The following is a 24,181-nucleotide window of genomic DNA, read 5'->3' on the forward strand; positions in this document are numbered from 1 at the left end:
TCTGCTTTCAGTCTTTATTTACATTTGTTACTCACTGAGTTGGAGTACTCACTTTACTCCCTGCACCCCGTGTGCAGATTTAGGCGTTGCGGATCTTGCCAATGCAAGTTGAGAGCTCCCGACCGATTTCGGAGTCCACGGGGTAGCTGCTTGGCGTCCGCAGTCCCGTGTTTCTCCCTCTTGCCATTTCTATCTCTTTATTAGACAGTTTGTAATAGTTTATAGACTTCTCAGACTTGTATTAGAACTTGTAGATGCTCATGACTAGTGATACCCCAATATGGGGCTGTGTTGGCTTTTATTTTCGCAAATTATACTGTTAAATGCTTATTTTGGGATTTTATTTCTGATTAAAGACTTAGTAGTTATTATTTTAATTGCTTAAAGTGATTGGAAGTGAGTCGGATGGCCTTGTCTTCACGAGAGGCGCCATCACAACCGGGTTGGGTTTAGGGTTGTGATAAGTTGGTATCAGAGCCTAGGTTACATAGGTCTCACGAGTCATGAGAAGGTTTAGTAGAGTCTCGCAGATCAATACAGAGACGTCTGTATTTATCCTTGATAAGTTGCAGAACCTTTAGGAAAAACTTCATATTCTTGAAATTCTTGTTGTGCGAATTCGTTGATCCGAGTACTAAACTTCTGTTGTTCTATTCTCTCACAGAAGGTGAGGACACACGTTACCGATCAAGATGGACGACCACTAGTACCACTAGTTGTGGTCACCAGAGGTCGAGGACGTGGCCGTGGTCGTGGTAGGGGCAGAGCAGCTAGGGCATCACCTGCAGATCCACCAGCTACCCTAGTTCAGGATCAAGTCCCAGTTATGGGCACTCCAGTAGCACCAGCTCAGGCACCAATTGTGCCCATTGTGATTCCGAGTATTCAGGAGGCCTTGGCTCAGATCTTATCAGTTTGCACTGGCCTAGCTTAGGCGGTTTCAGCCGCAGCTACTTCTCAGGCTAGGGGAGGCAATTAGACTCCCACCGCTCGCACACCTGAGCAGGTTGTGCAGGGGCTTCAGACGCTGGGGGCATATCCAGCCCAGCCAGTTGCAGCTGCTCAGGACTATGTAGTTCCTGCTATGCTGGAGGATGAGCAGCGTAGGTTGAAGAGGTTTGGTAGACTGTAGACGCCGACCTTCAGTGGTGCAGAGGGCGAGGATGCCCAGTGTTTCTTAGATAAGTGTCAAAGGATGCTTCGTACAATGGGTATTCTGGAGACCAGCGGGGTCGCTTTCACTACTTATCAGTTCTTTGGAGCCGCCTTTACTTGGTGGGAGGCTTTTGATAGGCGTAGACCTGTTGGTGTAGCACCCCTTACATGACAGCAGTTTTCCGTTCTCTTTTCGGAGAAGTATGTGTCGCAGTCCCGCAGAGAGGAGCTGTGTAGGAAGTTTGAGTGATTGCGTTAGGGAGATATGACTGTGACGCAGTACGAGATAAGGTTCTCCGAGTTAGCTCGTCACGCTATTTTGATGGTTCCGACAGATAGAGAGAGGATTAGGAGGTTTGTTGATGGCCTCACTTATCAACTTCGTATTCTCATGACTAGGGAGATGGTGATTGGTACTATTTTCGAGGAGGTTGTGGATATTGCCCGTGAGATTGAGTATGTTCGTCGCTAGGAGAGAGAGGAGAGGGAGGCCAAGAGACCTCGAGGATCTGGTAGTTACAGTGGTACTCCTTCTACGGGTCAGTTTCAGCACGGTAGAGGCCGTCCATTCAGGCATGTTCCGCCAGCTCGCCCAGGTTATCATGGGGCATCATCGGGTCATGTTTCTCACAATTCTCATCAGAGCCAGTCATCACTTAGTGCCCTTCCAGCTCAGAGTTCGTCCTATGCTCCATCAGTCTAGGGCTCTTCTATGCCGAGCGCATCTGCTAGTCACTCCGGTGTGAGGGGTTCCCTTCAGTCCCCTTCTCCAGCACCTGGGAGTTGTTATGGGTGTGGTAATATGGGTCATATGTGGAGGTAGTGCCCTTGTCGTCTTGCGAGTTCATCTCAGCAGAGGAGTCAGTTATCAGCTTCAGTGTCAGTTACTTCACCACCACCCGCCCAGCCAGTTAGGGGTGGAGGTCAGTCAGCTAGGGGTCGCCCCAAAGGGGGAGGTCGATCAGGTGGCAGCCAGGCCCGTTTCTATGCACTTCTAGGTAGACCCGATGTTATTGCTTCAGATGTTATTATTACAAGTGTTGTTTCAGTCTGCCATAGAGATGCCTCTGTATTATTTGATCCCGGTTCTACCTTTTCATATGTGTCATCATACTTTGCTCGTTATTTGGGTATGCCCCGTGAGTTTTTTGCTTCACCTGTTTATGTATCTACCCCGGTGGGTGATACTATTATTGTATATCGTGTGTACCAGTCATGTGGGGTGACTATTGGGGGTTTGGAGACCCATGTGGATCTTTTATTATTGTGTATGGTAGATTTCAATGTCATTTTGGGCATGGATTAGCTATCTCTATGTCATGCTATTGTGGACTGTCATGCTAAGACAGTCACATTGGCTATACCGGGTGTGCCACGGATTGAGTGGTGAGGCGTGACTGATTATGTCCCAGTAGAGTGATCTCATTCTTGAAAGCCTAGTGTGTGGTAGGGAAGGGTTGTCTTTCATATCTAGCCTTCGTGAGGGATGTCGGTATTGAGACTCCCAGTATTGAATCTGTTCCAGTTGTGAGGGATTTTCCCGATGTGTTTCCTGCAGACCTGCCGAGCATGCCACCGGACAGGGATATTGATTTTGGTATTGACCTGGTGCTAGGCACTCAGCTCATTTCTATTCCGCCGTATTGTATGGCACCAACAGAGTTGAAGGAATTAAAGGAGCAGCTTTAGGAACTTCTTGATAAAGGGTTCATTCGGCCTAGTGTGTCACCTTGGGGTGCGCCGGTTCTATTTATGAAGAAGAATGATGGCACTATGAGAATGTGCATTGATTATAGGCAATTTAACAAAGTAACAATTAAGAACAAGTATCCTTTGCCTCGCATTAATGATTTATTTGACTAGCTTCAGGGAGCGAGAGTGTTCTCCAAGATTGATCTCCGTTCAGGTTATCACCAGTTAAAGATCAGGGACTCGGATATTCTTAAGACATCTTTCAGGACCCGATATGGTCATTATGAGTTCTTGATGGTGTCTTTTGGGTTGACCAATGCCCCAGTAACGTTCATGCATTTTATGAATAGTGTGTTCCGGCCTTATCTGGACTTGTTTGTCACAGTCTTCATTGATGACATTCTGGTGTATTTGCATAGTCAGGGTAAGCACACGGAGCATTTGAGGTCTGTGTTGCAGAGATTGAGAGAGGAGAAGCTTTATGCAAAATTCTCCAAGTGTGAGTTATTCAATGGCTTTCTTGGGGCACGTGGTGTCCAACGAGGGTATTCAGGTTGATCCGAAGAAGATAGAGGCGGTTCAGAGTTGGCCCCGACTGTCCTCGGCCACATAGATTCGCAACTTTCTTGGTTTAGGGGGTTATTATCACCATTTTGTTTAGGGATTCTCATCTATCGCATCACCCTTGACCAAGTTGACTCAGAAGGGTGCTTCATTTGTATGGTCAGACGAGTGTGAGGAGAGCTTTCAGAAGCTCAAGACAGCCTTGACCACAGCTCCAGTGTTAGTTTTACCATCAGCTTCAAGTTCATATACCGTGTATTGTGATGCTTCGAGAGTTGGTATTGGTTTTGTATTGATGCAGGGGTAGAGTTATTACTTATGCTTCTCGTCAGTTGAAGCCCCATGAGAAGAACTACCCCGTTCATGATTTAGATTGGGCTGCCATAGTTCATGCGTTGAAGATTTTGAGGCATTACTTGTATGGTGTGTCTTGTGAGGTGTTTACTGATCATTGTAGCCTCCAGCACTTGTTCAAACAAAAGGATCTCAATTTGAGGCAGCGGAGGTGGTTGGAGTTGCTTAAGGATTATGATATCACTATATTGTACCATCCGGGAAAGGCCAATGTGGTGGCCGATGCTTTGAGCCGAAAGGCGGTGAGTATGGGGAGTTTGGCATATATTCTAGTTGGGAAGAGACCCCTTGCAGTTGATGTTCAGGCCTTGGCCAATCAGTTCGTGAGGTTAGATATTTCGGAGTCCAGTCAAGTATTGGCTTGTGTGGTTTCTCGGTCTTCTTTATATGATCGCATCAGAGAGCGCCAGTATGATGATCCGCATTTGCTTGTCCTTAAGGACAGAGTTCAGCACGATAATGCTAGGGATGTGACCATTGGTGATGATGGGGTGTTGAGGATGTATGGCCGGATTTGTGTGCCCAATGTGGATGGGCTTCGGGAGTTGATTCTAGAGGAGTCCCATAGCTCGCGGTATTCCATTCATCCGGTTGCTTTGAAGATGTATCAGGATTTGAGGTAGCACTATTGGTAGAGAAGAATGAAGAAAGACATTGTGGGATTTGTAGCTCGGTGTCTCAATTGTCAGCAGGTGAAATATGAGCATCAGAGACCAGGTGTCTTGCTTCAGCAGATGGATATTCCCGAGTGGAAGTGGGAAAGGATCACTATGGACTTTCTTGTTGGACTTCCACGGACTTTGAGGAAGTTTGATGTTATTTGGGTGATTGTGGATCGACTGACCAAGTCCGCACATTTCATTCCTGTGTGTATTACTTATTCTTCAGAGCGGTTGGCAGAGATCTATACCCGAGAGATTGTTCGGTTACATGGTGTCCCAGTTTCCATCATTTTAGATAGGGGCACTCAATTTACAACGTAGTTTTGGAGGTATATGTAGTAAGAGTTGGGTACTCAGGTTGAGTTGAGCATAACTTTTCACCCTCAGACGGACGGGCAGTCCAAGCACACTATTTAGATATTGGAGGACCTGTTGCGTGCTTGTGTCATTGATTTCGGATGGTCATGGGATCAGTTTCTACCGCTTGTAGATTTTGCTTACAACAACAGCTACCAGTAGAGTATTCAGATGGCTCCATATGAGGCTTTGTATGGGAGGCGGTGTAGATCTCCAATTGGTTGGTTTGAGCCAGGTGAGGTTAGGCTATTGGAGATAGACTTGGTGCAGGATGCTTTGGAGAAGGTGAAGGTGATTCAGGAAAGGCTTCATATCGCGCAGTCGAGGTAAAAGAGTTATGCTGACAGGAAGGTTCAAGATGTGTCCTACATAGTTGGCGAGAAGGTTCTGTTGAAGGTTTCACCCATGAAGAGTGTTATGAGATTTTGAAAGAAAGGTAAATTGAGTCCTCGGTTCATTGGGCCTTTTGAGGTGCTCCGGAGGATTGGGGAGGTGGCTTATGAGCTTGCTTTTCCACCCAGCTTGTCGAGTGTGCATCCGGTATTTCATGTTTCTATGCTCCGAAAGTATATTGGGGATCCGTCTCATGTTTTGGATTTCAGCACGGTTTAGTTGGATGATGATTTGACTTATGATGTGGAGCCAGTAGCTATTTTAGGTCGTCAGGTTCGAAAGTTAAGGTCAAAGGATATAGCTTCTGTGAAAGTGCAGTGGAGAGGTTGGCCCGTGGAGGAAGCTACCTAGGAGATCGAGCGGGAGATGCAAAGTAGATATCTTCACCTGTTTGAGGCTTTAGGTATGTTTCTTGACTCATTCGAGGACGAACGTTTGTTTAAGTTGGGTAGGATGTGACGACCCGACCAGTCGTCTCATGAGTTACCTCTCCATTTTCCCCATTTCTGCTTCTTTATGCTTTGTTTATCCGTGTATGTGATATCAGGTTGGTCAGATCGAATCTGAAATGAATTTGGTAAGGTTTTTAGACACTTAGTCTCTTTTGAGGAAACTTAAGTTGGAAAAGTCAACCAGATGTTGACTTATGTGTTAGAGGGATTGGATATGAGTTCCGATGGTCCGGTTAGCTTCGGGAGGTGATTTGTGACTTAGGAGCATGATCGGAATAAGTTTTGGAGGTTCGGAGTAGATTTAGGCATGAATTGGCAAAGTTGATATTTTGGCGATTTTCGGTTAGTAGGCGAGATTTTGATATAAGGGTCGAAATGGAATTCAGAGAGTTGCAGTAGTTCCGTCGTGTCATTTGGATGTGTGTGCAAAATAACAGGTCATTCGGACGTGGTTTGGTTGGTTTTTTAATCAAAAGCGGAATTCAGAAGATTTTAGAAAGTTAGGCTTGAATCCGATATGTTTTGGTTTATTTGATGTTGTTTGAGGTGTTTTGAAGATTGGAACAAGTTTGGATAAGGTATTGGGATATGTTTGTGCTTTTGGTTGAGGTCTCGGGGGCCTCGGGGTGATTTCGAATAGTTGACGGGATGTTTGAGGAATGTTTGCAGCTGCTGAACTTTTGTTGCTTCTGGTATTTCCGCACCTACGGATTGGGGACCGCAGGTGCGACGCTGCACGTGCAGGAGATCGGTCGCAGAAGCGGAAAAAGGGCTTGAGGAGCAGGAACCGCAGAAGCGGCTAAGAGGACCGCATCTACGAAGTCGCAGATGCGGATAATGGATTGCAGATGCGGAAATAGGAGTTTAAGTGAGGACCGCAGATGCGGTACCGCAGAAGCGATAATTTGTCTGCAGATGCGAAAATGACTGGGCAGAAAGTATAAATTGTGGCTTTCACGAAATTTGAGCTATTTCACCATTTTTGACTTTGGTCTTGGAGCTTTTGGATGATTTGAAAGAGGGATTTCAAGGGAACTTCATTGAGGTAATGAATTCAGACCTAAAACTCATTCCTATGCTATTATTTCACATATTAGGGCTAGAAATTATAGAATTCAAGGGTGAAAATTGGGGAAGCTAGGGCTTGGAAACTTAGACCTAGACTTGAGGGTTTGAAGGACCATTTGAGGTCGGAATTCAGAACTTTTGATATGTATGAACTCGTGGGGAGATAAGAAATCTATTGATGTAAAAATTATCGAATTTCGAGACGTGGTCTCAAAGGTCGGGTTTTGGTAATTTCGGGATTTGTGTCGTATTTTGATTATTTTTGCTTGGTCTTCGTTCCCTTAGCATATTTTGACATCCTCGCTCTAATTTTGGATAGATTCAACGTGAGTGGAGGCTGATTCGAAGGGCAAAGGCATCGCGAGCTAAAGATTTGACTAGTTCGAGGTGAGTAATGATTGTAAATGATGTTCTGGGGGTCGTGCACTTGTTTGGTGATGAGCATGGGGTCGTGCACTATTGGGGATTGTGACTTGGTCCATCCCGATTGAAGATTTTACCGCATATTTGACTGAAATCTATTTGCTATCATCATGATTTGGGTTGAATGCCATATTTGGGCTTTATGCCAACTATTTGAACCCTTCGGGGATTTTTACTGGTATTTCCTTACTGTTTTGACTTTATACTTGAACTCAGTCATGTTATATTTCACTGTTTTTGTACTCAGCCATGTTTACTCTGTTTTAAAACTTACGTGATCTTTTAAATAATATTTTTGGGCTGAGAATCATGTTTTACGATTGCCCGAGTGGCTTGTAAGGATTTTGACTAAGTAAGGCCGAGGGCCTATGTTGTGAGGAAACATTTGATACCGATTATGAGGCCGAGGGTTTGAGATATGTACGCCACGAGGTAGCTTGATTGATATGAGGCCGATGGCCTAGTGATGATGCCATGAGGTGGCTTGATATTGCGTTTGGGCCGTAAGGGGCCCCTCCAGGAGTCTGTATAACCCAATAAGCGCGAGTACCCATTGTGATGTGAGATTGAGCCCGAGGGGCTGGTATTGTTCTGAGATGTTTCCCGAGGGACGGATTTGTTGATACTGTGCCCGAGGGACGAACCTTTATGTGTTTACTTTTCATAAATGACTGTCAATTACCTGCTTAATTGTTGAAAAGGCTTTTCATGAAGTAAATTTTGAGTTAACGGATTTTACCCATCTTTCACTAGTTTACTGTTTTAAATGGTTTTACTGCTTCATTATAGCATGTTTTTGTGCCTTACGTGATTTCCTGCTTTCAGTCTTTATTTACATTTGTTACTCACTAAGTTAGAGTACTCACTTTACTACCTGCACCCCGTGTGCAGATTCAGGCGTTGCGGATCCTGCCAGTGCGAGTTGAGAGCTTCCGGCAGATTTCGGAGTCCACGAGGTAGCTGCTTGGCATCCACAGTCCTGTGTTTCTCCCCCTTATCATTTCTATCTCTTTATCAGACAGTTTATAATAGTTTATAGACTTCTCAGACTTGTATTAGAACTTGTAGATACTCATGACTAGTGACACCCCGGTATCGGGCTGTGTTGGCTTTTATTTCTACAAATTATACTGTTAAGTACTTATTTTGAGATTTTATTTCTAATTAAAGACTTAGTAGTTGTTAATTTAATTGCTTAAAGTGAATTGGAAGTGAGTCGGTTGGCCTTGTCTTCACGAGAAGCGCCATCACGACCGGGTTGGATTTAGGGTCGTGACATCTTGAAATTGTGCCCTTAAGCGAATTATTTGGGCTAATAGCTTTGCAAATGCCAGGTTGCAAGATAATAGTAGGCACACATGAGACCATCTTGAAGATGCATATGTTAGGACCATAAAATATCTAAACAACCCACTTGGTGGGTGAATAGGTCCACATATATCCCCATGTATACGCTTTAAAAAGGCAGAGGATTCCATGCCAACCTTCATTGGTGTGGTCAAGTGATTATTTTGCCTTGATAACAAGCATCCTAAGACAATTCATCATTTGTAAGAATCTTCAGGTTCTTTAGTGGATGCCCACTCGAATTTTCAATAATTCGTCTCATCATTATTGATCCAGGATGACCCAAACGGCCATGCCAAAGCACAAACGTATTTGAATCAGTAAACTTTTGGTTTACGATAGAGTGTGCTTCAACTGTACTGATTTTTGAATAGTATAAGCTAGAAGATAAATTTGGTAACTTTTCTACAATGCATTTCTGGCCAGAAATATTCTTTGTAATACAAAGATATTCCACGTTCACTTCATCTATTGTCTCAATATGATACCCATTTTGGCGGATATATATAAAACTCAACAAGTTTCTTCGGGACTTGGAGGAGAACAATGCATTGTCTATAATAAGTTTTGTTCCCTTAAAGAGAAATATAATGGCTCTTCCGGAGCCTTCAATCAAACTTATATTACCAGAAATTGTTGAAACATTTGCTTTTTCCTTATGCAAATAAGAAAAGTATTTCTGATTCTTGAATATGGCATGAGTTGTTCCACTATCAATTACACAAATATCTTCTTGATTGGTCTTGAATCCAAACATAATTTGAGGATTATCCATATTCTTCAAAATAAATATTATAGTGAATATCATTATCAAAACATACTTTTACATAGCTATACCAACTAATACAAACAACAAAAATTTAAATTTCTACAGATGCATCAGTGATCACATGACTTGTTTCTCCTTCTGGGAGTGCAAAGTAATCAGCTACATTCAAATGCATGAAGTCAACATTATCTTCAGAAATAAAATTTGCTTCAACATTTTTCTCTGTCTTCTTTAGGGAGACTTGATAAAGCTCAACCAGGTGCTTTGGCGTACGACATGTGACCAGTGCCCTTTTCCTTCACATTTATAACATGCATTTTCTACATTTTTGGCTTGCATCGCTTCATGCTTTTGTTCGTTCCTTTTCCACTGCTGGTGGTTAGGAGAGTTTTTTGGTGCATTATTATTACCATGATTAGAGTTTCCTCCCCGACCACGGCCATGACCATGACTGGGGCCACGACCTCTTCCACGTTTAGCTTGGTGGAAGTTCGTCTCATTCACTTCAGGGAATGGACAAGAACCAGTAGGTCGACTTTCATGTTTTTTCATTAATAGCCCGTTATGTTGCTCGACTACAAGAAGATGTGAGATAAGTTCAGAATACTTTTTGAATCCCATCTCTCGATATTGCTGCTACAGGAGCATATTCGAGGCATGGAAAGTGGTGAAAGTTTTCTCCAACATATCATGATCAGTAATATTATCACCACATAATTTCAATTGGGAAATAATTTTGAACATAGCACAATTATACTCACTGATAGATTTAAAATCTTATAGCCTTAAATGAGTCCACTCATAACGTGCTTGTGGAAGAACGACCATCTTTAGTGGTCATATCTATCTTTCAAATTGTTCCACAGTATGATGCTTTAACAGTAAGATATTTCATTTTCAGGCCCTCATCAAGGTGATGGCGTAAGAATATCATTGCTTTGGCACGGTCTTGGTTTGATGCCTGATTCTTGTCCTTGATGGTGTCTGCCAGACCCATCGCATCAAGATGAATTTCAGCATAAAACACCCAAGACATGTAGCTTTTGCTTGATATATCCGGGGCTACAAATTCAAGTTAGAAAGATTTGACATTATTTAGAAAAAGAAAGTTCGTACCTCTGATTCTTTTAAAGTATTTGTTCGAGATGGCAGAGTCTCGTGCTGATAACTTGTTATGAAATAACGACTGTAAAGTAAATAAACTAAAGATAAGTATAGAGAAACTGATATATTATTCAACTTTTAAACTAATGTACATAATGAACTAAAATCTCTTCTATTTATAGAAGAATGAAAGCTGCTGTGCAAGCAGCTTGTAAGTTGCTAGTGTACCACATATAGATAATCTTATGCCGAGGTAATATTTATCCATAAGGGAGTACTAAATGAACATCCATAACATAATATAATATATATTTATAACAAGTAAGTTATTGTTTCCGGAATAAATAAATATCATAACAAAACTAAAAACCAAATATTATAATACAAATGGAGTACATAGACTCACTATAGAGCAAGGTTTTTTCAGTTTTTTGGAAGAAGTGACAGGCAAATCGTGGAGATACGATGTACAGGAGAGAGACAATGAACGGAACAGTACATCAAGAGAGACATCAACATACTCATTTTGCTGAAGGGAAAGACGACGATGATGACGTTGACGTCGACGGCGGAGGAGGAGGAGGGGAGTCCATAGACGATCCTTCTCATCACATTCGCTACGACCACAACTACCACCATGCCCTCCACAACGGCGGCGCCGGCGCAACTATGGAGGAGGCTGCTGCGCTGAATGTTGTGGAAGGCGTTGCACATAATGCTCTCTATGTCCCTGGCATAGGAAGTAGCAATCAGCTTACGCTCTCGTTTCGAGGCCAAGTGTTTGTGTATCCAGACGTTTCACCTGAAAAGGTGTTTCTTTTTATTAGCCCTTTTACTTTTGAATCTTGATCGTTTTTCTGCAGTGTGCTATAAAAGTGCATATTTTGCTAAGTGAATTATTTTGATATTTTAATTGAGGTTAAATGTGTGTTTCAGGATGAATTTTTTGCTCACTAACTTATGCATTCTGCTTAGTATATTCATGGATAACATTACTAGTTCCACATGGATTAAAAAATACTAGTTTCGCATCCAAGGGTGTGACCTGGTGGTCAACGAAGTGGGAGGAGAACCATGAGGTTTTAGGTTCAAATCCTAGTGGAGGCAAAAACCGCTAGGTGAGTTCTTCCCATTTGGCTAAGCCTGGGTGGGTAGAGTTACTCAATACTTGTGCTGATGGTTTGGACACCACCGTCATTAAAAAGAAGGATCTAAAAACTAGGTTTTGCAGGAAGCTCTAGGGCATGTTAGTCCAGGCAAACATCTGCTTTTGTGGAATAAACGGGTCCTAATAGAGTGAAATGGATATAGAGGAACCATATAGCTGATTGTAACTAGTTTGGGATTTAGGTGTAGTTGTTGTTGCTTTTATAACTTAGGTGATTCAGTACTTGGAAATTGGAAATTCATATGATTCGATGCGAAGGATGAGTTGGTATGGATATTGATTAGTCTTTGCAGCAAAGAGGTCATGGAAGGTTTTTGCTATTTTTAAAATCCGAGTGACAGTTAACTTTCAAAACCTTATGGAGATGGATGGGCTTTCATTTGTCTTAGTTTGTTGAATTACTTTTTTGCTTGTCTACATGCATCTTGGTGAATCAATCAATTATATCTCAATCCCGAATTGGTTGAGGTCGGCTAAACGAGTAATCTTTAATCCGCTGTAGGTAGGTCCTTCTAGTCTGAACACTGAATAATCTTGTCTCATAAGACAAGCATTGTACGGAGGAGTAAAAGTTTCTTTTGTCTTCATTAATTTTCAGGTTCAGGCAGTGATGCTGCTGTTGGATGGATATGAAGTCCCTACTGGAACCGCTGCTGTCGATGTGGCTTCCCAGAGTCATTGGGTATAAACCTTTCTTCCAACATGTAGGGGTTTTCTGTTATTCTGGTTGGCAATCAATTAACCTGCTTCTTCTGCAATTTCCTTAGGCTTCAAGTGAAGGTCCTGGAAGATTGAATCAACCACAACGGGCTGCTTCTTTGAGTCGCTTTAGGGAAAAAAGGAAAGAACGATGTTTTGATAAAAAGATTCGATACACTGTTCGGAAGGAAGTTGCTCTTAGGTAATACAGTTTCATTTATTTCCTTGGAGGACATCATGTTAGATGTCTTGGAGATAAATGAGTTTCTGCCATGATTGGTCTACCATGACTAGTCACTAGTCATCTCCACCAATTTTCATTATGTCGCAAGTTGAGCTTTCCTTCTAATCTACTTGTAATTGGAGTAGTAAAGACATTTATTTAGTGCTTTACATTCATCACTTCTTGTTGCTATAAGCTCTAGATAGCAATGTAATGGACTGTGTGAGACCAAAGACCTGCTTGAAATGTTAGCAAACTGTTTCTTTGGGCTACACACAACATGTTCATCTACTAATATCCACTTCATAGAAGAAAAGTGACAACTTGCCCCTTGTAAGGCGTATTGCTGTGATACTTTTCTGGTGTTTTTGCTTTTTACCTAATATTAGAAGTTTCCATTATTGCTCTGCTGCTAATTGTACGGCATAAATGAGTTCATGTCTCTGGCTTTTAAGTCGGACGGAATAAGAGATATAAAATAGTTTTTTTTTATCAGGATACATTTGGTACTAATTTATGATTCTCTTGTGTGAAATGGACTGTCCAGTAGCAGTCTTTTTAAAACTTTTTGGGTAATGTAGATATCACTGAGAAGATAAACATAATTAGTTATATAAAGACATAGCAAAAGGTTAGAGGGCCAAGGAGATATGCCATCTATCCCAAAAAAGAAAAACTTTAGAATGTGTCACTTAGCTCCAGTTGAAAGGGATAAGTTCTGTAGATGGTGATGTTTTAGCCAAACTACTATCCCTAAAGTAAAGGGACAGAGAGTATCATGAGTGGCAGAGCATGGGCAGGGCTCCTGTCAGACGAAAAAGAGAAGGTATTTAGCAGAAGCCCACGTGCACTGAAGATTTTAAAGTTGACTGTTACCATAAATAAGGCATTGCTTGAGATGCGAATATGACGTTGTTTAATGCCCTGACCTCCTTATAACGGAGTCCCAATTCCATGGTTGGATATACACTTTCAGTGACATGATCATTGGAGGAACCTTAAAGGAGCCTAATGGCATCACACACTAGTGTGATATAGACCTTGGTAACGTGTTGACTTGTTGGCCAGCCTTCGCTTAGAACCAAACATGACACTTTGGTAGGTTATTCTGGGGGTTAAAAGCTGGTCGTGGTAATATGTACATACAAATACAATATTGGTAGTGAATGCGATCTTCCATTGGCTTATCTCTCATGCAGGCATGTTTCAATCTTCAATTTGGGCGCATGTTATTTGGAAACTCTCCTCCAATGGAAGTAAAATGTCTATTGCTAAAAGATATTTATAGTGACATACGGGCATCTAGTTGTGAGCTTGTGACATTGTAAATGACGGCGGCATCTTGAGCGTTAGGCTAGTTGTGGACCAATTATTGTTCCTTTTCTCTTTTTCCTTCCCCAAATTTTATGTAGGGGTTACTCGGTTCTTTTTCTTTTCCTATTTGAAGCTCTAAAGTTCAGTCTTTGCCTATTCTTTAACATGCAGATTCTAGTTAGGGTGGTTTACAATGTGTTTTTAGTCAAAAAAGATCTCCGTGGTCTATTGCATCACACAGATCTCTGTTTTGCTGTCAGGATGCAGCGTAAAAAGGGTCAGTTTACATCTTCCAAGTCAATCTCTGATGAAGCGGGCTCTTCTTCTGCAGAGGGGAATGTAGGCTCAAGCCAAGAAGAACCAGAAACATCGTGAGTGTCAGACTTCTGTAGTTGTATTCTGTTCTGTGAATAAGTCCCATGGCCATACCTCTCCTTATCCAGAAAGAAAAAGTTCTGACAGCAATACCTCTGATAAGTTATTGACCCGTTATATAGCATAAGATCAAACTTTATGTGGCATCTGAGTTGAACTGATAAAATCAAACAAATGCAGCACCTGAGATCTTTATTTTTTTTTTCAACAGATGTAGACATTGTGGAATTAGTTCGAAATTCACTCCTATGATGCGTCGTGGACCAGCTGGCCCGAGGTCGCTCTGCAATGCATGTGGACTTACGTGGGCCAATAAGGTTAGTATTGAATTTAAAGACCTTGCTCACTTAGGTTTTGTAACTTATCAGTTCAAACAATGATAATTGTGTCCACATTTTGCTCCATGTATATGAGCCTATTTATGTAGAATAGAATTGTGTGCTATGTTGTGGATTCTCTTTTTCTTTGATCAAGGGATAAGCAGGGGTCCCTTGATCAAATTTTGGAGGCATTCCTACCTACCTAATATCAATTATTCCCATCCCAGTGACAACTCTTGATTCAGTTAGCTCTTTTTAGATGGCATTCCTACCTAACTAATGTCACTTATCCCCATTCCTATTAAAGTTTAAAAAAGCATTAATCGTTTAAGAAACAAGTTTATGTGAGAAGGAAATTCAGAAAAGAAGAGGGGGCACTTAGTGAAATGGCAAGAGGTAATGAAGCAGAAAAAGGGAGGTGGATGGGGAGTTAAAAAATTGAGACTCCACAATAAGAGGCTCCTATAAGTGGTTATAGAGACTTAATGATGATTGGGAGGAAACTTGAAGGATGTGATCATCACCAAATACGGTAAAGAAGACTGCTGGAAACCTTGTTCAGTTACTACACCGTTCAAAGCTGCAATCTGGAGTAACATAAGTAAATTATACCTATAAGAAAACATAAGTAAATTATGGGGTGGGTTTGAGAATAAATTGAAGCTGGAAATTTGAAATGGAAGTTGCATGATGTCTGGCCGGGTGAAAGGAGATTAATGCACATGTTTCCTATTTTGTACAGAATAGCTGCAAACAGAAACTGTATGGTTGCTGATTGTTTTTTAGATAATGGTTGGAGATAAAAATTAGTAGAATTTTAATGTTTGGGAAGTGGATTAAAATTAGTTATTGGATTTTTTGAAGCATGTTGTGTTGGATGATAACAAGAGGCTGTTATGAACCAGCACCAGCCCAATCTCACACAAGTAGCTATTGGGCCGAGTACAAGCAATAGGGCCAAGTTAATTTGGGATCCAGGTTGAGTAGTAGTTTGTAGACGTAGGACAGTTCGCTTAAAAAGGGTAGTGGCTGTGAGTTGGAAGTTATGAGTATGGTCGAGAACTCTGTTCCCCTCTTGTCTCCATTCTTCTGGCTTCTTCCTCTGGTCTATCTCTTTCTGTTCTCCCTCGGCTCTCTCTATCTGTCTTCTCTGAATCTCCTTCTTAGTTCTAGTTTCTGTTGTTGTAATGATCGACTCTTTGAGTTTATGAATTAAACCTATCATTTCCCTCGTTTACTTTGTGTTGTGAATTCGGGTTCATAACAGAGGGATAAGCAGATCCGGTTGGCTAGTTGTAATGGGGTGTTTATCGTGAGTTGTAACGTGCTGCAAAAGTCTCTGGGAAATGGGAAGTGGACTGGCCATGAAAGTTAATTTGGAAGACTAAAGCTCCTTCTACAGTTGCTTGTTTCGGATGGATACCTTGTCCAAGAAAAAAAAAAAAACTTTTGCTTGTGTTGGATGGATTGCTGCTAAGAGTGCTTGCTTAACACAAGACACTCTTCAGAAGAGGGGGTTTTCACTATGCAGTAGGTGTTCTTTTCAGAAAAGGGACCTTCAGAAGGTTCCTTAATGACCGGGAGGTTATTAGAGTGACTGAATTCTTCAAATTGCTGGATAGCTTCAAAGAGATTGTAGAGGAAGAAGACAGAATAGTATGGGAAAGAGATAGCAGGGGAATTCATACTGTGAAGTCAGCTTATAGGTTTCTAAATTGTTCTGGACAACCACACAATGGGCCGTGGAACTGGAAGCACATCTGGAAGGTCAAGATACCTTTTAAAGTGGCATGCTTTTGTTGGCTAGTGGTTAAAGAGGCTGTTCTAACCCATGATAGTTTGATAAAGAGAGGAATGCAACTATGCTCAAAATGTTTTTTGTGTGGTAATGAGATTGAAACAAATAACCACCTCTTTTTACATTGTAAAGTGACCAGCAAGTTGTGTTATTTATTCATGAGTATGAAAGGATTAAACTGGACAGTACCCAGGACAACTGCAGAAATGATAGCATGCTGGAATGATCCAGGTATCCCACTGAGGCAGAAGAAATGGTGGAGCATTTTCCCAGCTTGTATTTGGTGGACAATATGGATGGAAAGGAACGGTAGATGCTTTGAAGATAGATTTAGTTCTGAACAGAAGATCAAGATGAATTGTATATTTTTGTTTCACTTTTGGTGTAAAGAAGCTCGTAGAAGATGTGGAGTCTATAGTGGACATCATTGGGGCCTTGTAACTACCACAAGACTAGGTTTTTACTCTTTTTGGGGTCTTGTAACTTTCTGTAATCTCTTAACACAATCTTTGTGATAAGGTTACTTTATCTTATATATAAAATATGTTACCTTCTTAAAAAAAACAAAAAAAAAACAAATGACTTACTATTACACTCTTGCGGGTTTGGATTTTGTTAAACATCTTTAGAGTGCAACGGATGATGCCTATGGATATGAATAGTTTGCTGCTGTGTTGGCTTGGACAGAGAGTTGGAAAAGTGCTAAAGCAGATCTGGAGGATTATTCCTGTCTACATCATGTGGGCTATTTTTCTTGAGAGGAATAAGAGATGTTTTGAGGATTAGCAACTACATTCGCCTATTATAAAGTGTTTTTTTTTTTGTGGGTATCCAGTGAGTTCATGAAATGTGTACTTTTTTACTTTTTAACACTCTTTTTCTCTCGACTTCAATTATCAAGTTTTGAGGTAAGTTGGGAGTCAGAATTTAGAAGTTATTTCCATCATTCCAATCAGGAATCTGGTTTTACAATTGATGGTATTGCTTTGCCCTCCTTGTGGTGAATTGTGATTGCAGGGGATTTTAAGAGATCTTTCTAAAGTTTCAACTGCAGGAGCTCCGGATCATACCGTGAAATCTAGTGAACAGGTGCAGCTCTCTCTGTCTCTGGTGGGGTTCTCAATATCCTTTGATTGTAGTTTGTCCGGGCCCTCAAATTAACTTTGTATGATATTCTCACTGCTAGAGCAATGATGAAGCGAATGGATCAGATGCTATGGCTGCTGCTGGTATCATTACTTCAGATGATGAAAACACAGTGCTACCGCGATGAATGATGAAGAGCTCTATTTTGCAGTCACCTCTGGTGGCAATTAATCTTCTTTAAGGTGAAAGACCTGAAATTTATATGGTGTCTAATATCTGCCAAACTTGCATACTTTTGTACATAAGAAACAACTAAGGCAAAATACGTAGAGGACCTTTGTTGCATAGATTTAGGTCATTCCATCTAGAGTTTTATTCTGCTATTCAAATGTAATTTATTTTGAATCTGTATCCCAGATATATACAACTCACTAAGCACGTAAGCGCTTTAAAATAGTCCTCCTTCGATCCATGATATTCTTGTGTGCAGAGGTAAGAATTACAAATCTGAAGAATCAGAGTATGCACACAAGAGGGACTAAAGTTAATGTGATACTAGGGAAAATTGATCTCATGCATGTCATTTAAACTCCTAAAGTTAAATCAGAGCATGCACACAAGAGGAACTAAAGTTATTGTGATACTAGGGAAAATTGATCTCATGATCTATACATGTCATTTAAATTCCTAAAGTTATGTACCAGAGAATTATTGTATTATTGGTCCAATTAATTCAGTTCCTGAAAATTATTATTCTTTCCCCAAATAAAATTGGCTGAAAGTGATTACTTAGAGAAGAAACGTGTGAACCTCCCAAATATTAGATATTCTCTTTCTGTTCTTTGCGTAGGAAGAAGCCTAAAGTCAATCATCAAGTTGCAAGAAAAAAAAGAGAAAAGGTTAATGGTACATTACATGTAAAATTAAATGGAGAATCGAGTGAAAAGTCTGATATATTCGGCGGGCTTCACATCCAATCTATTATTTGCATAGGTTTTTGTTTTGTACCTTTTGTCCCGGAAAAAAGACATAATTACCTATAAAAGTAAAAATATTTATCCTGTTCTACCCATTAAAAATTATACCCAATAAATAATTACAATTGCTACCAATTTAAGCTAAAAGACACTGAAACCCAAAATAACGACCAAACACCTAATGCCATAACTATAAAAACGGAAGAGCAGCTCAAATTTTGACAGAATTTTACAAAAACTAGCGCATAAAGACTGAAATTACAACAACAAAAATTTTAATTCACAGAATCATTGTTGAAGATTTGAAGATCGCGATGCAAAAGCTGAAAAAAAAAAACAGAACGATAGCCGCTGAAAATCCGACCTTTTTTCTACTCAAATTCTGTTGAATCAAAAATATTTCAATCTGCAGATACGAATCATAGCAACTGATTTGAGTTCAAAGATGTTGAACTTTTGCTACTCAAATTCGCATCGCGTTGTTCAGATTTTGATTTGGAGATTAAAGAAGTTTAGCGCTCAAACTGTGTAAAAGAATCAAAAAACCAAATTTTAACTAAAATTCTATTCTCAATATGAAGATCTGGAGATCTGGAGGTTTGAATCATAACAGCTGTGTCACGACCCAAAATCCACTAGAGGTCGTGATGACGCCTAACATCGGCGTCAGGCAAGCCAACATTGAATGATTAACTTAATTACTCATTTTAGTATTTTGAAACCATAATTTTCATCAATAAAATAGTAAGAATTAGAATTTATATGGTTACTAATAATGTTTTCACAACTACAATAAAGGACAACCCATAAGCACCTCCAAAAACCCGGTGTTACAAGTGCATGAGCATCAACTAGGAAATAAAATAACATATAACATCTATCTGAGTAAAAATTAGACAGAAGAATACAAATAACTTTGATGGAGACTCTGCAGGCTGCGGATCGTAACATGAAATGCAGCTCACGGTAAGTCCCCTTAATAGCCGCGCCTATGTGCCGAAAAGATCACTAGACATATATGTACCTGCACAAAAATGTGCAGCAAGTGTAGCATGAGTACATAAATCAATGCGTACCCAGTAAGTATCTAGCCTAACCCCAGAGAAGTAGTGACGAGGGGTTGACATCGACACTTACTAGTGGTCCAATAAGACAAATACAGTAAGAAGTAAACAGATATGAGACAGAGTAAATAAACGAATTAAACAAGTGTAAATACGTGATACGGTCCTCCTCTCTACAATAGACTCAAGCTCTCAATTAGCAATTACCTCCTCAATCGGAGAATATATATATAATGAACCTCACCAGATAGGTTGTCATAATTCAAATCAGGAAGACTCATAGATACACTAACTCGTTGTCAGACATTACGTGCGATTTCCATGAGAGTATTTTATAGAAATAACGAGGCGTACGACCCGATATAATCATAATCTGTGCACTGTCGAGGGTCGAAGGACACGAACCATAGATACATAATTAAACTGCTGAGGCGAACGACCCGCTCCCATGAGAGTGTGGTACATAATCCTGCCGAGGCGAACGACCCGATCCCATCATAATCTGTGCACTACCGAGGATCGAACGACACGAACCATTGATACATCTATCCTGTCGAGGCGAACGGCCCGATCCCATTAGAATAAGAAGCTTTGACGGGTCCTTGACCCTACTCACGAAGAAACATGTGAGTTATAAGGAGCTTTGAGAAAACCTTTCGATGAGAATGCATAACGTGGCAGAAATTCGTAAGAGGAGTACAATAATTCCGCGTCTAATTATGAAACTCGTCAAATCTCTACAATAGCGAGTCTATCACTCTACGCCCGTCTAGTCTCAAGTAGTAATGCAAAGTAAAAGAATTTAATAAGGAAGAGATAACCCAAATAGTACAGTTATTGCATGGCGTGAACCTAAGTCTACCCGAACAATAACATGAATGCAGCTACGTACGGACTCTCGTCATCTCGTGCGTACATTGGCCCCGAAACAAGTAACACATATCAATTACAATACCTAGGGGTAGTTTCTCCCTCACAGAGTTAGACATGAGACTTACCTCGCTCTAAAGTTCCATAACCGACTCCAATGCCGCTCTAACACCTCAAACCGGTGCCCGTTGCTCCAAAACTAGTCAAGAAATGTGCAAACAATAAAAATATACTCTAATACTCATAATAAATTAATTTATAACAATTCTCAACTCCGCTCGAAAAGTCAATAAAGTCAACCCTCGGGCCCACATGTCCAGATTCCAAAAATTATTGGAAATAAATATTACCCATAACTCATATGGTCTATATCCAAAAAATCATAAATTTCGTCCATGAATTGACCCTCAAATCAAGAATTTACCATTTCTCAATTTTGGGGCTATAAATCCCAATTTTTACAATTCAAATATGGATAAAAATAATAACCAACGAAAATGATCATGGAGAAACATCAAAATAAAGGTCAGATATTTACCCCCTTGTTGAGACGAGAACAATGCCGCAAAAATCACCTCAAATGGAGCTCTAGAACTCAATATATGCCCAAAATACTAAAATTCTTGGTTTAAAACACTGTCCAGGCGATTTTTCTTCTTCGTGTTCGCGGGAAAACCTTCGTGTTTTCGAAGAGAAATTCTTTGTGTTGACTGGTCAACCCAAATTTCCTTATTCACGCTCATGGGACCTCCCTCGCGTTCGCGAAGAACAAAGTCCGCAGCAGAAACCAGCAATTTTTCCCGCACGGAAATGGACATAACTCTCTCATACGACATTGGAATTCAGTGATTCTTGTTGATATAACTACGTAATTATGATATGGATCTAATAGCTCAAGCCAATCACAAGTCAAAGGTTGTTTTCTCAATATGGTACCCTTTATGTCCAAAGAAACGACGTTAAAACATCAAATAAGAGCGCGATACAACCCAAACATATCCGAAACACACCCGAGGCCCCGTCCAATCACACCTACCCGCTCCATAACATAACACGGACCTACTCGAGGCCTCAAATCATACCAAATAACATCAAAACAATGAATTGCGCATCGATTCATGCCTAATGAACTATTGAGCTTCTAACTTCCACATCTGATGCCAAAACCTATCAAATCACGTCCGATTGACCTCAAATTTTGCACACAAGTAACATTTGACATTACAGACCTACTCCAACTTTCGGAATCGGAATCCGAACCCGATATCAAAAAGTCCACTCTCGGTCAAACTTCCAAAAATCTCCAACTTCCAACTTTCGCCAAATGACTCCCAAATGTCTTATAGACCTCCAAATCCATATCCGGATGCGCTTCTATGACCAGAATCATCATACGGAGATATTCCCATGCTCATAATTCCAAACGGACATCGATAACATTAAAATATAGTTCAACCCAAATTTATAAAATTCTTCCAAAATGCCAACTTTCTACAATAGGCGCCGAAACGCTCCCGGGTCATCCAAAACATGATCCGGACATACGCCCAAGTCCAAAATTATCATATGACATGTTGGAACCTTCAAATCTTGATTCCGAAGTCGTTTACTCAAAATTCAAACCTTAGTCGATTCCTCCAACTTAAAGCTTTCGAAATTGGAATTTTCTTTCTAAATCAACTCCAAACTTCCCGAAATTCAATTCCGATCACATGTACAAGTCATAATACCTGAAGTGAAGTAACTCAAGGCCTCAAACGGTCAAACGACACGCTAGAGATCAAAACGACCGGTCGGGTCGTTAGATTCTCTTTCACTTAACATATGTTCGTCCTCGAACGTGCTAAGAACTGCTCCGGAGTTGTCCAAAATTACTGTTTAACACCTCGTGCACCTACCATTTCCACCACAACCTAGTTGACCACATTTTCTCGAGCCAGACTGAAGATCCTCCTGCTACCTTAGCTAGCAAGCTTTAGAGCCAAATTCCAACATCTAGAGTTTCTCCATGATACCATATTCTAACACACGAACACCGTATTAATCACCAGAAACTGAACCCAACGTGACCATGCTCCTCCACTGAAATCACACCATGCACCCTATAAGTCATTTGCCCAAGTCAATCTCCCCCAAGAACAACGGTTGAAATTTCCACTGACCCGAAGCCCGCAGTATACCTCATAACATATATAAGCCCTATTCCAACTCTTGCAATATTGCCACGATGGAAGAAATTTGTAGAAACTCATAACCATCTGCCGAATCACAAATCATGGAGTCTCTCCTCCTGACAAGAAGTATTACTTCATTCTGAACCCGACAACGATATTTGCTCTTTAATATACCTTATATAAATCTGATCGCAATGACACATGTCCAATAGTTTTATCTCACGCAGTACAAGCTACTTAGGCAATAAGCCACCTCAGACACTGCCAAAAGTCTCATATGATGCCACAATATGCCAACAAGCTACAAACGTGAATATGATACATGAGGAAAAATGAACTCTGGAAAGAACTACTCAACCCACGTAACTAATTAAACAACTGAAACAATGTTATGAACCTTCCTCAGAAATGAGAAACAAAACACACAAGAATAGATATAGAGAACTGTACTCAACATCTCACTGTTGCGGCGTGTAACTCTATCCACACATGATACCATTGCAGCGTGCAACCCGATCCAACCATGATACCTGTGGCAGTGTGCCACCCAATCCAAACAACATACCCGTGGTAGCGTGCCACCCGATCCTAACATAATAATCTATAAGGAAATACCTACCGAGCCAAAATGCTCATACCTATAAAATACCCGAATGTCGACCACAAGCATGACAAGTGTATAATATCATCCCTGGGGAGACAGATAGTGCCATACGTTACAAAACTCAAGAACGACTAAGGTGCAATAAATGAACTACATCGAGAGCCATCCTGCTTTCACAACACCACAAACTACATGGGATATTGATACAAGTGCAAATAATCATACCGTCTCACAACCAACATGGAACAATAGAGATACACGTTATAGATGACGACAAAAATAACATCCAAGGCCCGAAGACCCCTCCGTAAGCAACACTATGCTGAAATGAACACATCCGCCCTGATATAGAGCGCATATTCACTTCTACATCCATCCACGAAACTCAAGCTGATTGTAATTGTACCACACTAGGCTAATAACCTTCCAAGGATACACAACAACCCTATTTATGAAACATAAGAACACCCGTCTAATCCGGAACAAACTTCCACAGTTCACAACCAAATGAATAGAGCGCCTCCCAGGCTTAAGCTCTCACATTAGCGATAGTACCATAATCTCCATACTTGGTTTCAATCTTCAATCAATCAAGTGACTACATGTCACACTTATACAATCTTCCCTTCGGATATGCTCCCACGACCTTCCGCACCAGGTAAAAAAGTCTGCACATCCATACCACCGACCATACAATGTTGTAAAGCAAATCGAGAATCCGCAAACCTATACACAAAGCCTCTTACACAGGACACCGATCTCAGGTGATGCTAAAGACAAAACTAGCTTACTCTAAACATCTGAATTCTTTCCTCCTCATCCAAGCTCGTAACATTCTTGTCTACACCGAACCACAACCTTGATCCTCAACTTCCAATTCCCATGCCGCTCACTGCACCTAACATGCGAGAGTACTAGAATTCCATCATAACTCCTTAACCACTAATAGAATAAACATTCCCATCATATAGAAACCTTTCGCTTAACTCGTTTCAGGAGAACCATTGCAACACGCGACTGAATTCCCATAACCGCAGAAAATACAATCCTCAAGTAGTGGTCTAAGCCACCATAACTCTTTCGAGATCTATCTACACATAACAGGCCATATAATCAAATACCTCCAAAGAAATCAAATTACAGTGGCCGTCAAGCCTCGCACGTACTAC

General features: G+C 40.8%; 1 protein-coding gene across 1 annotated transcript; it reads left to right on the forward strand.

Annotated features, from left to right (window-relative positions):
• Window positions 1–10,718: 10,718 nt before the first annotated feature.
• On the forward strand, window positions 10,719–17,779 carry LOC104245328 (GATA transcription factor 24-like). The gene is made up of 7 exons (XM_009800920.2): window positions 10,719–11,150; window positions 12,107–12,190; window positions 12,276–12,409; window positions 14,005–14,115; window positions 14,331–14,436; window positions 17,255–17,326; window positions 17,424–17,779. Exons 1-7 carry the CDS (start codon window positions 10,806–10,808, stop codon window positions 17,508–17,510), a joined length of 939 nt encoding a protein of 312 aa, XP_009799222.1. The 5' UTR covers window positions 10,719–10,805; the 3' UTR covers window positions 17,511–17,779.
• Window positions 17,780–24,181: the final 6,402 nt, after the last annotated feature.

The sequence above is a fragment of the Nicotiana sylvestris genome, chromosome 11, assembly GCF_000393655.2.
Source record: "Nicotiana sylvestris chromosome 11, ASM39365v2, whole genome shotgun sequence".
NCBI lineage: Eukaryota > Viridiplantae > Streptophyta > Magnoliopsida > Solanales > Solanaceae > Nicotiana > Nicotiana sylvestris.

Coding starts and splice junctions, on each gene's coding strand:
- LOC104245328 (XM_009800920.2), top strand. CDS start 10,806: ATGTACAGGAGAGAGACAATGAACGGAACAGTACATCAAGAGAGACAT. Junction 12,410..14,004: donor CGGAAGGAAGTTGCTCTTAG/GTAATACAGTTT, acceptor TTTTGCTGTCAG/GATGCAGCGTAAAAAGGGTC. Junction 17,327..17,423: donor CCGTGAAATCTAGTGAACAG/GTGCAGCTCTCT, acceptor TCTCACTGCTAG/AGCAATGATGAAGCGAATGG.